Source organism: Megalops cyprinoides, chromosome 7, assembly GCF_013368585.1.
Source record: "Megalops cyprinoides isolate fMegCyp1 chromosome 7, fMegCyp1.pri, whole genome shotgun sequence".
Classification (NCBI taxonomy): Eukaryota; Metazoa; Chordata; class Actinopteri; order Elopiformes; family Megalopidae; genus Megalops; species Megalops cyprinoides.
The window spans coordinates 31,769,483-31,783,368 of record NC_050589.1 but is presented as its reverse complement, the minus strand read 5'-3'; the positions used below and the strand labels follow the sequence as shown (position 1 = coordinate 31,783,368).

Genomic DNA, 13,886 nt, shown 5'->3' with positions numbered 1-13,886 from the left:
ATGTTTGTATATTAAGCCACAATACAATTTGCACCAAAGACAAATTGTCATTTATATACTTTATTGTGGACTTTATATGTACTGTTTAATAGACTTTTCAAATTTAGTTTTTCTTCCTATTTTAAAGAATTGTCTGTTAAATTGTTAAGTATCTTTTTATTGTCTTCACTGGAGTAGCATTAGGGCTTTTTAAAAAAAAAAACATGAACACAACAAACATGTAAACAATAAAATAAACTTTTATTGAAAATTAAAAATTAACAAAATAAATAATCTACTGTACAACATAATAAAATCAAGAGGTTGTCTAATACTTGCGAGCAAGAAGATCTAGGCCTAAGACACTAACAATGGAACTGCAAGTCTTGCCCTCAAGGCGGCGCTGTGGTATATCATCTGTCTTTTGTTGATCTTCCACTCACGGCTGTGCCCATTCCTATCCAGTCATTACCGCTGACCGTGTCCCAAAAAGGTAAGAAAGACTCACGCTTACACTCCCAAATTATTTTCAAGAGGTATGTGGATAGGCATTAACGCTTTGCGTGTAATGTCTCTCAAGACATTGCTTTAGTGCGTCTCAATTGTTAAAGTTAGGAGGCATTTCAGCATGTGTCTATCGCTGACTGGGCGACGTCGCACAGCTGTTGTGGGCTATTCACTCGAACAAGTCAGCAACATCCCAAATTGCAAAAACAAACCCCAACAATGTAGTGTTCAAAGGGACACGTATTTGAAAACAAACAAGAAACCTGAGAAACGTGTGGGTGTGTTCTTCTGCTAGGATGCTGTCAATCAAAACGGGCTGCTGAATTAGCCTCCCTAATTACCGCCCCCTCTCTCATTCCCCTTTCAACGGAGTACGAGACTGTGCGCAGCCATCATCAGATATGACACACTTTGAACTGTATTATAACATCCATCATAGGTTGATAACTCAAATCTCTGCAACATTACAGAAAACTCAGCTCAGTCTGAGTGCAGAGAGGGTAGATGGTATACATTAAAAAGATTCCCTGTCTCCAGGCCTGAAGAACCATCTTAACAGTAGCCAGTCCTCACTCACCAGGTAATGGAGTAACGGGGACGTTATACAGCTTTACTTAAGTGCCAGAAACTGCATTCTAATGGAGAACGGCAATCCCTTTCAAACCACCTTAAGGAACATATTCACTGTCTCTCCGAAAATAGCCGATAGTTCAAAGTAAAATTCTCAAAATAAAATCTGAGAATTGCTTCTTTGCTGTAGCCCGTTGTCTTGTTTCATCCTAATTTAACAGATGTGGCACAGAGGCAACTAGTCACAACTTAACAGCTAAAAGCTCAGGGCTGAGAGCTCAATGGAATGCAGTCAGACATTCAATCCACCCACAGATTAGCTAAACAGAGAGGCCTAGACTTGCCCAGAGGGCTACAACTACCATAGTTCAGACACAAAATCAGTTGCATAATTTCTACATCAGTACTACAAAAATAACAGTAAAAATACAATGTCCAAATTCAGGTACAATCTCAGCATGTAGCTCACACAAACCATCAAAGAAACCTCCCTAGTTCACAGCCATTCTGACACATGTACGTGTTTCTCTTTTTTTCTCACTCCTTGTTAATTCTCATTACAGTTTCCCTCGGGTGACTGCACAGGAACTACATTCTTCTACCACTCGTCATAGACACTGAACAGAGACAAAGAAATAGCACCAAAATGTAAAGAAAAAAAATGAATTCATATCGATTAATGAAATTGACTCAGGCGTCCCTTGCCGCCCCCCCTAGCCTGATCAGTGTTACTTCAGCCAGTGTGCTTTAGTGGAGGAATGCAAGTTAGTTTTGGCGGAGAGAGTAGAAATTTTATTGCTGGATGGGAGGTTATTGAGGGTAGCAGGGGTATGGGAGCTGACACCGGGGGAGAGGAAGGGTGGGAGAGGAGGGGTGGGAGGGAGGGTAAGACTAAGGGTGGGGGATCGAGGGCGGTATGGGTGTTTATTTTCCACTGTTGTCCGAATCGTCTTTGGTGCTGCACGAGCTGCTCCGTCTGCGGGGCTTGGCGGAGATCCCCCTCTCAGACGTCTTGTCTTCAGACTCTGTAAGGAGAGAGGCAATGTGGCCCTTTAGCCGGGGGCAGGAAAAGGATTTGACATCAGTTTACAGGGGTAAAAGAGAGGTGAGCAGCATCATTACAGCTGTTCTTTCGCTAAAAATGCTTTGCCTTTACCTTTTGTCTGTTTAACAGGATACACTATCCCACTCTTTCTTAAAACTGTGTTATAACGTGACTGATTTTTCAGGTTCTCAAAAATGCTTTATCCTCTTTAAAATGTAAAATTTGAACTCATACAAAACATACAATCTGCCAGTAAAAATGCTAAATAGTTTGTAAATACAGACCAAAACAACAAGCTATGAAGCCCTTTAGCACAGTTCTGAATCAGGAGACCACTAGGTTACATAGAGAACTGTAGGAGGAAGAGAGAAAGAGAGAGGGAAGCGGGGTATGACAAAAAAGGAGAAGGAAAACTACTGTAGGGAGAGTTGCAGGGAAAAAAGCAACAGAGACGTCATATTCAAACGAAATGGTTCTCTTGTTTTTTTTTCTCCTTTTTTTCTGGTGAAAGAAAAAAAAAAATCAAATGGCACAAGCTCTCTGCCCACACATTTTATTTTTACTCTGCTGCGCTTGAGTCAACGCGACTCCCCTCCCACCCACTCCCACTCAGCCATCTCCTCCCATCATCCATTCCGCCCTCCCACTCCCCATCACTCTCAAACACACGCTGACGTAAAGTGGTGGTGGAGGTGGGGGGGGGTCCAATTTACCGCCCCTTCATTGCCCATTCGACCCCCTGCCTCTCTTTTCTTTCCCTCTCTCTCAACTCCCCAAGAGGCAGGTCTGAATTAGCTCATGCTGATGACAGGGAAGCAAAACAACACGTGTTCATAATAAAAAAAAATGATTTCCATACACCATAAAAGGCCGTTCCATTTCCTCCTCTGATATGATGTGCTCACTTGGTTCAGAATCAAAAAATAAAAACTTGTTGAACTCGGGCTGCTTGGCAGCTGGACTCTATGTTTATACCCTGTCTGGTGTCTGCGTGTGGTTTGCGTCAGATGAAGCGCCCTCCTTGAGCGCGCCCACAAAATTAAAATTATGTCATGCGGGGTGAGATTTATTGGTATACGCATGCCACCTTACACTTGCTATTATTGCCGGTACTGGGATGAAGTGACAATAGTGAGAGCATCTATCTTTATGTTATGACCTTATGATTGTCTTCCATCCTCTTGGATTTTATTGTGTCCAAATATGAGCTCTAATTTCTTTCTAATTATGCTGTTGACCTCTCATTTCTCTAAAATATATCACCACGGTATGTTGTTGGTCATGACAATTTATTCAGCTCTGTGTGATTCACACTGAAACTTCTGTCTCTGCTATTACTGAAGCTTAAACTGTCCTGATTTGCTGGCTTTTTTCAAACGGCATTGAATGGGTGTGGCCTAAAACAGCATATCCATAGTTAGCACAGGAAGCCATACAGCACCGGAACCTCCTAAATGGAGCACGGTCGAAACACAGGAGCTGAATACGTGGTAACGTTTTCTTCCTTGCTTAATGTATTAAAAATCCTGGAATCACCTGGGACTCTTCCTGGTTCTCCTGAAAAATTTCTTCCCTGGCTAATTCACACTGTTTTTTGATAACAAAAAAAGTGAACTCATCCCTTCCTAACAGTGTACTCTACACAACTCCCTGTAAGACTTATCACCCTGTAAGTCATTTATAACCTTGATTACTGCAATTCATTTTCTGTCCCTCCTGAGCCCTACACACTCTCAAACTGTTGTTGTTGCTGTTGTTGCTGTCTTTTCTCTTCCTTGCGCCCTTTGTGCCACTTCATTGCCCTGCACCTTCCATTGTCCTCTTATCGTTGCTCTTGTTTGTTGTGAAACTCTTGTTCTTACTTACCACTGTGTTAACCATTCTGGTTCTGTTCTTCTGTAATTTCTTTTTTCTCACTCTCACTCTCAGTCTCACTCTCACTCTCTCCCACTCCTTCTCATCTCTCATCACAGAGATCGTTCTGACTGGCTGACTAACTCCTCAACCTCTTTATTCAGCCATCTCTCAATCTCAGTCTTTCCCCAGTGGTGAAATGAACAGCCCACATCATAATAACTGCATTCTCTTACAATCATTCTTCAGACAATCCTTTCCTCCAACCTCTGAAAGTTTTATTGTACGAATCTCATTAAATAACTCATTTCTTTTTGGCATGTAGTGCTACACAGATGCCATTTAACCACAATTGCCTGAAATGATTTGCTGATTAACCATGACTCAAAGTTAACTTGTTACACCTCAATCTTACTCCAGTGCAATGTTTCATTTACAGCATATTTCATTTATGTTTCACATATAGTTTTACCTGCAGACTGCGTCCTTGGGCTTATCTTGCCCACATGGTCATGTGACACCAGTCTAGCCAATCGCAGTCCCTCGTCCATGAGCGTCTGCTGCATAAGGTTGCGGCTCCAGGTGGGCGGGGCAGAGGTGTCGGTGGTGGGACATGGGGATGAAGAGTGGCTGGACTGTGAACCCACCCCTGCAGAGCAGCAGATAGACAAAGAAAAAAACACAATAAACATATGAAGGCCCTCTCCTACACAAGCAAAAAAGGAAGTTTAGCATTGTTTGCTTTTTCTTTAAACTAACACTCAGCGCATTTGGGGAAGATTATCTCTGACCATCCACAGCAGTACTACAATAGGAAAATGAACTGAGTCAAATGAATTGACAAAAATCTTAGTTGTTACTAATTATTATTATTATTACAATAATAACTATAATGATAACCACAACACTATGAACAATATGCAATATAACAATTTATGCAACTGCAGCCAAAGCCACTTTACAACACAGGATAAAATACATCATGCATGCACACGTGCACACTTAAATACAGACACTTGTAGGTAAAAACAGACAGAATGATATATTTAAAACCAAAGCATTCAAACAGTTAAAATGTGTACAGTAAAAAACTATGAACAGCAAACTCGAATAAAGGACATTTAAAATTCTGTATATGTGTGTGTGTCTAAATACAATATGTATACATCCAAACCTTCCCATAGGTTTATTATGTGACTCAAAGCTGAATTAACATATCTAAATTATCTCTGAGTTTAAATCTCAAACTTCAGGTTGGCCAGAGGCCAAGATAAGTGCCTCTCACTTCCATATGCTTCTTGGAACAAACAAGAGAAAAAAAACCTTGCTTGCCTTGGGATATTGTTGACTTTGTTTTTTGGCTTTTTTTGATTGTTTTCACATTGAATTTGCAGTGAAAAGCGGGACTCCTGCTCAGAATGACTGAGTGAAAGCCACAGTACAGTGCAGGCTTACGTGTGTATTACCTTGTTGATGTTTCAGTTCTATAGATTTCCTGTTGTCTTTAGTTATTTTTTTGAATATTGAATGAAACATGTTGTCTTACGTATCATCCTCATTCTTTCCCAGTTCAATACAGCTGATGCAGTGAGGAAAACATGTAAGTGATGGATATATTTAGCTGTGTCGCTGTGTCACTCCTGTTTGCATTATATGGGCTGGCGTGGTGCCCAGGTGACTAAGACCTGATATCTAGGTCAGTATGCTTTTGTTAAGTTACTATGCCAAAGCCCTGCTTTGAAAACTCTTTTATCTCTGTCTTTCATGATTTAATCAAAAGAAGGCAACCTGTATTGTGAATTAGAAAAAGTAAACAGCCGTCAACACATATTCAAGTAATTGTGTTGACATAGTGAGCCATTAAAATGTAAGCTGCAAAAGCTTTCGTTTATACACTGTACTTATGTTTTCGTAATGGGGAAGAACACAGAACTAAGAAGAAAAAGACAGGAGCGTGGTTCAGAATTAATTATGCAAGGAAAGCGCGTCACCTTGTGTCAGCCCGTCCAGACTCTCGCCAGAGAGGCTGTCCTCGTCTCCCCCTGACCTCAGCGCCTCCTGGTGTCCGCCCTCTGAGCCCACCACCGACCCCTCCGCGATATCATGGGAGGACGAGACGCACTCTGACACAATGACCTGCAGCAGAGAGAGCCAGTCTCACCGTCACCCACACAGCATGTACTCAAACCACACAAATGCTACATCTGAATCATTTACAAGATTTACAAGATTTAAAGGTCTATCTTGATAAACGACATCGATAAACGCCTGAGACTTCTCACTGCCCTTGCCTCTGAATACTTCTTCTTTGGCCACCCCCCTAAGGCTTCGGCTTTCGGCTTTCGGCCCTTAGACTTATTATTTTTGTCAATGCACATTAGTGTTGTCACTTAGCAGATGCTTTTATCCAGACACACTTACAGAGTAAAAGTATAAAGGTGCATCTAATGGACTTGAAACAGCTCCCTTACACAGGCTTTGGTCATGCTTCCCTTCGATTGCTGTCATTTTCAGCCATTTCTGGCCTCGTTACCCTCTTTCTTTACTTTCACTCATGCTGAATTTTGCTATTCAGCTCATCCTGTCATTTTCTGCCACTTTCATTTGTCCCTCAGCTCAGACCATTCTGTTGGCTGTCTGATGATGCCTACATTTGCTTCAGAACCACTATCCTCGCTTTCCACTATGTTCACTATTCTACTCCATCTAATATACAGTCTATTGTTTCATAATATATGTCCCTTTTAATTCAGAGGATGGCCCAAAAGTCTAAATGATTAATAAAATTTATTTTCTCCCCAGGCAGGTGATGGCTGCAAACGCAAGAAAAGAGAATGAAGTCCAACTTTATGAGGAACAGAGAGAAAGGGTGTTTCACATCGATCTGCCAGTGTAGAATTCAATAAACAAAATCTAAGAAGGTCAGTATCTATCACAGAACCAGAGAGAGGGGATAATTACTCCTTTCAAGCAAATAGGAAGTGTTAAGGCGTCATGTACTGAACTTCATTATTATTATTATTATTATTATTATTATTATTATCATCATCCTGTAATTCCCTGTTGGCCATAACTTTTGGACCACCCTGTACATTCACACATTTTTAAAAATGTTTAGAATTGTTTTGTATTTTATTCATGCTCTTTCCCCTTTTCACCCTTCTTGGAATTGCCAGCTCTACTGCATTGCGCTCGTCTCTCCATAACACCCTCTACATTTGCGCAAGAGCGCCGAAGTGTGACAGATGCAATCCTCCGATACCCTCGCGTGCAACCACCAGCTATTTTTCACAGCAGTGAAAGTCCCACAGTGCACCGCGGGGGAGCGAACACTGACTGAAGGATAGGCACATCTTCACTGACGTCAACGCAACAACCCGCAGGCCCTCACAAGCTGCTAGAGGGTGTCACAGGAGCGGTACGAGGGGATCTTAGCCGAGGAAGTCCACCCTCCCTCTGCGGAGCGAAGCCAATTGTGCCCCGCTGCTGTTGATCCCCACTGTTGGCAAATGGCACAGCTCACACATGGAACGAGCACCTTAACTAACTGCACCACACAGGAGCCCAATACCCCCTTTTGTAAAATTTCACGTGCAAGATGTGTAATATCAGTATGAAGGATGCTCTCATTTGTGCAATGACTATACAAATAAGAGTCCCTTATGCTTGTAATTTCACTTCAAAAATGCATTATCTTCAGCATTCATCTGATTCAGATTCAGCATTATCTGATTTAGGTAATTGTTAAGAAATCATTATTCCAAACCAAATGCTCAATAGTGATTTAAAGATCCTTGGTGGGCAAATAAATTTTGCCACAGAAGTAGGTAAAGGAAAATTACAATATAATCCTTAGACACTGCGTGTTTGTCGGTGTGTGAGTGTGTTGACTTTTTAAACCGTGCACTTACCTCTTGTTTGATTCTTTTATGTGGTGGCAGGGTGCTTTCATCTGCACTCGTTCTGTAAAAAGAGAGCAGGAAAGATCAAACACAGCTAACGGTTGAGTCCGATAGCAGCGAGCATGAGTCCAAAAGGCTTCAGACAGTGGGTAAAATGCCTCAACCTTTCACGGAGCCTAAGTACAAACTCACACGGGATGTAACACACAGACGAAAGCATGCGGGCTCAATAAATCCTTTGTTTTACATAAATACTACGATAAAATGCTGAACACTCTGAGTGGGAGTGTATAAATATTAAATCAGTCTGAACGGAGTATTCGTCTTTAATTTAAGAAACACCCGGTAGATTCGAATGAATAATGCTAGTCTGATTTGGTGCGTTGTCTGTAGATGTGCAGTGGCTCTGGGGTGTGGGATTTTATCGCCGCGTTCAATGTTGGACAGCTTCGGCCGCTTCAGCCGTGGAGCCCTGGCATTCCTGTGCCCAAAATGAGTTTCCCTGCTGTGGGAGTCCACAGTCTCCCATCTGTGTGCTGTGCATGTCTAATGAATGTGGCAGCCTCTACATCCATTCTGTCAGCTAATCGCCAGGCTTGCAGAGACATGAAAGCGACCGTATAGTACAGTGAGCACAAAAAGCTGTGTTTCCAAAGGTTTTGCAGGCTAGATGAAACAGACTGGCCGACAGAGACAGGACCAACTGTTTTTTTTTGTTATGTTTCAGTAATGGTTTTGATAAAATGAGCAGCTGTAACTGAATGGTTTTCTTATGCTTTTATGAATAGTTTTTACTTCAGCTTTAAGGCTATAGCACTTTCTACAACTAAAATGAATATATACAGTTAATATAAGAACATATGTTGAAAAAATATTTTTTCTTAAGCACTTTCTTAAGTAGAGGTGACCATCTGATGACAACATGACAGCAGAAGTTATATATTGTGAGATATCCACAACTGGAATGAGACAATCAGGTTAGGTCCCAGATCTAACTACAGTGTGCTTTGTCCTAAACAGAACAGTGAATACAAGGAACTATTATTTCGTTTCAATGTCATGCAACGTTTTGTTCATTTAACTGACTACGAACTCATGACACTGTGTGAGAAATAAATTTAAAAACAGAGCATACATTAAATTTACTGAAAGGAGAGGGAAAATGCATTGCAGTTTAGATCTAATGAAGCCCAACAGCAGTACAGGAGGCATAGAGTGATGGAGAGAAGGGCTCCGTGACCCTGTGGCGTGGGAGGCCACGCACTGACCTGGCATTCTTCAGCGTGGAGGTGTACGCGCACTCCCGCGCCACCTGTCTGGCCAATGAGAAGAGCTCAACCCGCCTCAGCAGCAGGGCATTGTCCCTGATACAGAACTGGGCTGCTGCTTCATTGATTATCATCTGCACATGGAGCAGAGGAGTATGTATATGAGGCAGAGATAGATACATTTGAAAGGTAGGGTACATACCTGCCACTCAACCCCCTCCCCCACCCACCTACCCTTAGTTAAGAATTTAAAAATTTCATTCACATACATGTCACATTTTAAATGTATGGATATTTGATCAAAATATAAATTATGCATCCTAAATACTAGCAAATGGTTTAAGCTATAATGGAAAACAACAAATTTATTCCAATCAAACCAGCAAGCGGACATGAAATAATCACTGAACATATGTGTCGGATGCAACAATGTATCGCTTTTACATATGTTTCGTTGTTCTTAAAATGACTGCATTGTTTGTTTATTCGTTACATGACCCACTGTATCTACCTCTTGCAAAAATCAGCACTGCGTGTCATGTGAGTAGGTGTTTCCACACCTGTTTCTGTTAACGTGTTTCTGAGCGAGCGGACGCCTGGCTGTACCAGCAGCCACGTGGCCTCTCATCTCCCCTACCTCGTGGTGCGTGAGCTGCTTCCCCTCCCTCCTCTTGGAGTCGAAGCGGCCGTATATGAGGCTGTACTTGCGGATCTCCTCCTCCTTGGCTGGGTCCTGCGGGTCCAGCTTGTAGATGTGGCCCACCGTTTTGGCCAGCTTCTTGTTGAGCTTCAGCAGCGCCTTCACCTCCCCGGGGTCGGCCCTGGGCACGGTGCGCAGCAGCCGGCCCACACTCTCGCTCACCGCCCGGGCCGTCTCCGCGTCCAGCCGGCCCCCGGGCCACGCCAGGGCGGACGTGGAGGAGGAGGCGGAGGGCGCCGGGGGAGGGAGCGGGGGGCTGGGCTGGTCCTCATCCGCCCCCGAGCCTCCGGCGCAGTTCCGGTCCGGATCCGGGCTCAGCCAGTGCGGGTCCATGGGGGAGAGCTTGTCCCTGTAGAAGCCGTCGGGGGGCTGCGGGGAGGGCTGGGAGCAGGGGCTTTTTGGGCTCCCGCTGCGCAAGGGGGTGAGGGAGGCCCGCTCCTCCCGCTCGCAGGGGGACCCCGGCTGCCCGTTGCTCAGAGACTTCCTGGGCCCCCCCAGGGCCCCGGTGCCCGCCGCCCCGCCGCTGGCGTCGATCTTGAAGAGCGGGATGCTGTTGAGCGGCACGCTGGCCAGCGGCTGGTTGAAGAGGGCGGGGTTGGCGGCCCAGTCGCGCAGGGCCTTCTGCAGGCGCCGCACGTGCAACGGCTTGGTGGCCATGCCCACCAGCGCCATAATCTCCAGGAACTCCTCCTCGCCCGCCTCGCACAGCTGCTGCACGTCGTCGCCGCCCTGCTGGATGAAGGTGTCGTAGTAGGCCAGGAGGTTGGCCCGCTGTAGCACGCGGTACAGCTGCAGCTCGCCGAGCGTGCGAGGCAGCGACATGGTGCTCTAGGAAGAGAGGGAATGATGGCATTGATCAGAACACCAGGGTTATTAATACAGAGTTAAAACAGACTGTGACGTAACCACTTATCAGTGCCAAACTGGAACAGCATACCTCCATTTTGTTACACGCCAGATTTACGCACCAAAAAGTGGATATGTCACAGTCTGTCTTAACCCAATTTTAATACTCCTGAGTGATGCAACTAGCAGCGGCTTTCCAGCTCTCCGGATTAACAAAAATGTGGGTCGGAAATTGCCAAATTCTAAAATAAGGTTACACTTTTGGAATGCTACTTTTGCATGTTTTGCTGACAGAGCAACCGTGAAAAAGACATACTGCAGGAACTACTATGAAGCAACACTTTTGATTCAATAGTTTATTCGCTGTCAGATGACTTGATGTACAGTATGAGCTAATATCATATCCGGAGCCCCCCCCAACACACACAGCCATTCCCCCAAGGGGTGATCATGAAATTCGCACATCTGCCCACAGCAAAACACTGACAGTTGATGCATTTGTCAAGTTGTTATTATGAGTAAAGCAATTCGTAGCAATTTACTGCCTCCTTGTTTATAAGAATCTGCTTTGATGGTGTTAGAACTGAGTTGGTAATTCTAGCATGCAAAAAATAAATAAAAACATTTAGAAATCTGGGTTATTGATATGCTCAGATCATTGAGGAGGAATTCCACTGCCACAAAATAACATCCAAATTTTGCATTTATTTTCAATTCTTAAATTCAATTAATCCTGATAATATTCCCATTGCTAAGCATGCAAAGTGGAGAGACCGTTAGGCTTCTGCCAATCACAGGTTTATGTGCAGAAACTAAATCACGAAACAAAACTGAAAACTCACGCAACGACTATTGCCCTCTCTGTACTAATTGTAATAACGCAATAACAGCTCCAAGTCTACATTTAATCCACTACATTGCTAACTACATGCTTGCCAGCACTGCTAGAAACCACTTGAATAATATTCACTGTAGCCACGCCACAAACTAATAAAAACTGAGCAAGCGGACCGCTATAATTTGGCTCTTATGTTTCTCAGACACGGTCAGGTCTAAGAAGGGAAAGCTGTTTCTTATGCCAGTGGTTTAATCTGAAACATACTAGCAGACACCTTTCTTCTGGGTATCCTGGCGCTAGCCGTGGTTGCTGTCCAAAACCTGGAGAATTTTAAGAACATGATAACCTGGAATAATTGAATTCCAACTATGTAAATCATTTTTGAAGAATGAACATAAAAGCGTGTCTCCAGAATCACTCCAAGAGCAAGCTTACCCACTCACGCAAGACAAAGTCCACATTGTTTATACTACACTACTAATAAAAAAACCCGAACTCTGAACGTCTCAGAATTATTTTTGTGCATACAACACAACCACTTCCATAGCCTAATCCCAGGTGCACGTGTGTTCTTACCTCGTCCGAAACCGACAGCCTGGAGGTGTCAGCGGAAACCAGCGAGTAATGAATTTTCAGTGACTGAACTGAAGAGCCACTTCTGTCGTGTGACGGAGCAGCTCCTCTTCAGCGCATACACTCAGTTGCCTCGTTGAAACTGCAGGAATAAGACGCGGCGAAGAGCGCACAGAAATTTGAGTGGAAGCGAACAGGGCTGTACCACTGTTCTCCCTTCTCAGTGTAGATTTCGCTCGCTTGTCAGGGTTCCTTCTCCGCGTTGCAGAACCCCCATTAGCTAGCTAGCCTTCTACCTCCTATCCGATAACGCTACTTGTCCCCCCTCCCCATCGACATAAAAATCAGGTGTCGAGTCGTCCTAAGATAGAACTTAGGAAAACTTTCGTGGAACGTTGAAGCGCTGTTAGAAATTCCTGCTCCTGGACTGGTATCCTTTTTTGGCTGTATTGACTCGAAATTAATTGGTTAAAAACATTTTATTTGTTCTTTTTCTGCCTTCAGTCTGTTAGTGTCTGAGTTGCTTGTTTTCCCTGGCTACTGTTCTTCCTCTATGGACCGCATTGTTAATGACAGCCTTTTGCTGGGTGTGTGGGTGCGAGAGACCCGGGGGCGGATTGCAGCACGCCATCTGACCGAAAAAGAGCCTTCCTCTCCCGGGTGGAGAGGAGGTTTTCTGAGTGGGGGCGGAGGGGGGGGCGGTGTGAGGGGATTTACAGGACTGTTTTTTTAATCCTGCAAAAAATTAACCTGTGCTGCTAAATCACTTCTTATTCATAATCGCTGAAATAGTATGAAACGTCAAGGAAAACAACAACAAAAAGCGCATTTTGTGATTGTGATTCGCTGTACGCCATCCATTCTACCAATCTGGTGTCTCAACCGGATCCTTAACACTTACCAGTCAGGCGCATGTTTCAAGTACGAGAGAACCCAGCGTTTGCTTGGGATTTCTCGCGTATTTTATACAGTGCAGAGCAAGTGGATGATGTCAGTAACACTTTGGGAATGGGGGAAGATGCTGATAATGACAAAGATGACGGTGACGACAATGACGACGATGATGTCAATAACAACAATAATAAGTGTATTAATCGTAATGATAATGATAGTATTAATAATAGTCAAATATTGTATTATTACAATAAACAGCTACAACTTCAATTTCGTGTTGCACATTTTATCTCTTGAATATATAGGTTAACATTCAGAATTTAATGTAAAAATGTATCTCGCAATTTAAAAAAAGTGCCTTAAACTGAATGCTACGTGTATGCCTGTAGCCGAGCGCGTCTGCCCGTGGGAGGTGCGTGGGCTGTTTCCGATTGGGTTTGATGGATTCGATGTGTGACGCCGTGTCCATCAGACGCAGTTGAAAGGGGGAATTCCTCAGTGATGATTCGCACACAAAACAAGCTCAGTTGTGCGGCTCAGTAGGCTATGAAATGAAACAAAGCCGCCAGTTTATAAAATGTAAAGATCGAACTGCATAGCCAGGCGAATCGTCCGTTATCTATGCTGAGCCGACATTTTAGCAATTCTAGGGAAAGCCTTTAGAAGTGTTTCGCGTATAGTGCAGTCTACACGCCGCTGTAGATAACGCTGTCAGTTTATATAATTTAAATAGGCTATCGAATTTAAATGTCAGAAAATGTATATAACTGGTGAGCCAACAATGTAATTTTCTACGGGAAACCTATAGCACGGTTCTTTGTGTGTGTTAACTTGAATACATACATCACTATTAACATCATTTCAATTATCCGCTTTTGGTCCCCCGAGAAAAAAAAACGATGCTGCTGAG

The 13,886-nt window shown here is 43.6% G+C and overlaps 1 protein-coding gene across 1 annotated transcript; it reads right to left on the bottom strand.

Annotated features, from left to right (window-relative positions):
* Window positions 1-1,937: 1,937 nt before the first annotated feature.
* LOC118781036 (NGFI-A-binding protein 2-like) lies at window positions 1,938-12,697 on the bottom strand. Its single transcript, XM_036533879.1, has 7 exons — window positions 12,086-12,697; window positions 9,763-10,653; window positions 9,126-9,259; window positions 7,867-7,918; window positions 5,947-6,091; window positions 4,428-4,604; window positions 1,938-2,081 (listed from the first exon to the last, which is right to left on the bottom strand). Exons 2-7 carry the CDS (start codon window positions 10,645-10,647, stop codon window positions 1,981-1,983), a joined length of 1,494 nt encoding a protein of 497 aa, XP_036389772.1. The 5' UTR covers window positions 10,648-10,653; window positions 12,086-12,697; the 3' UTR covers window positions 1,938-1,980.
* Window positions 12,698-13,886: the final 1,189 nt, after the last annotated feature.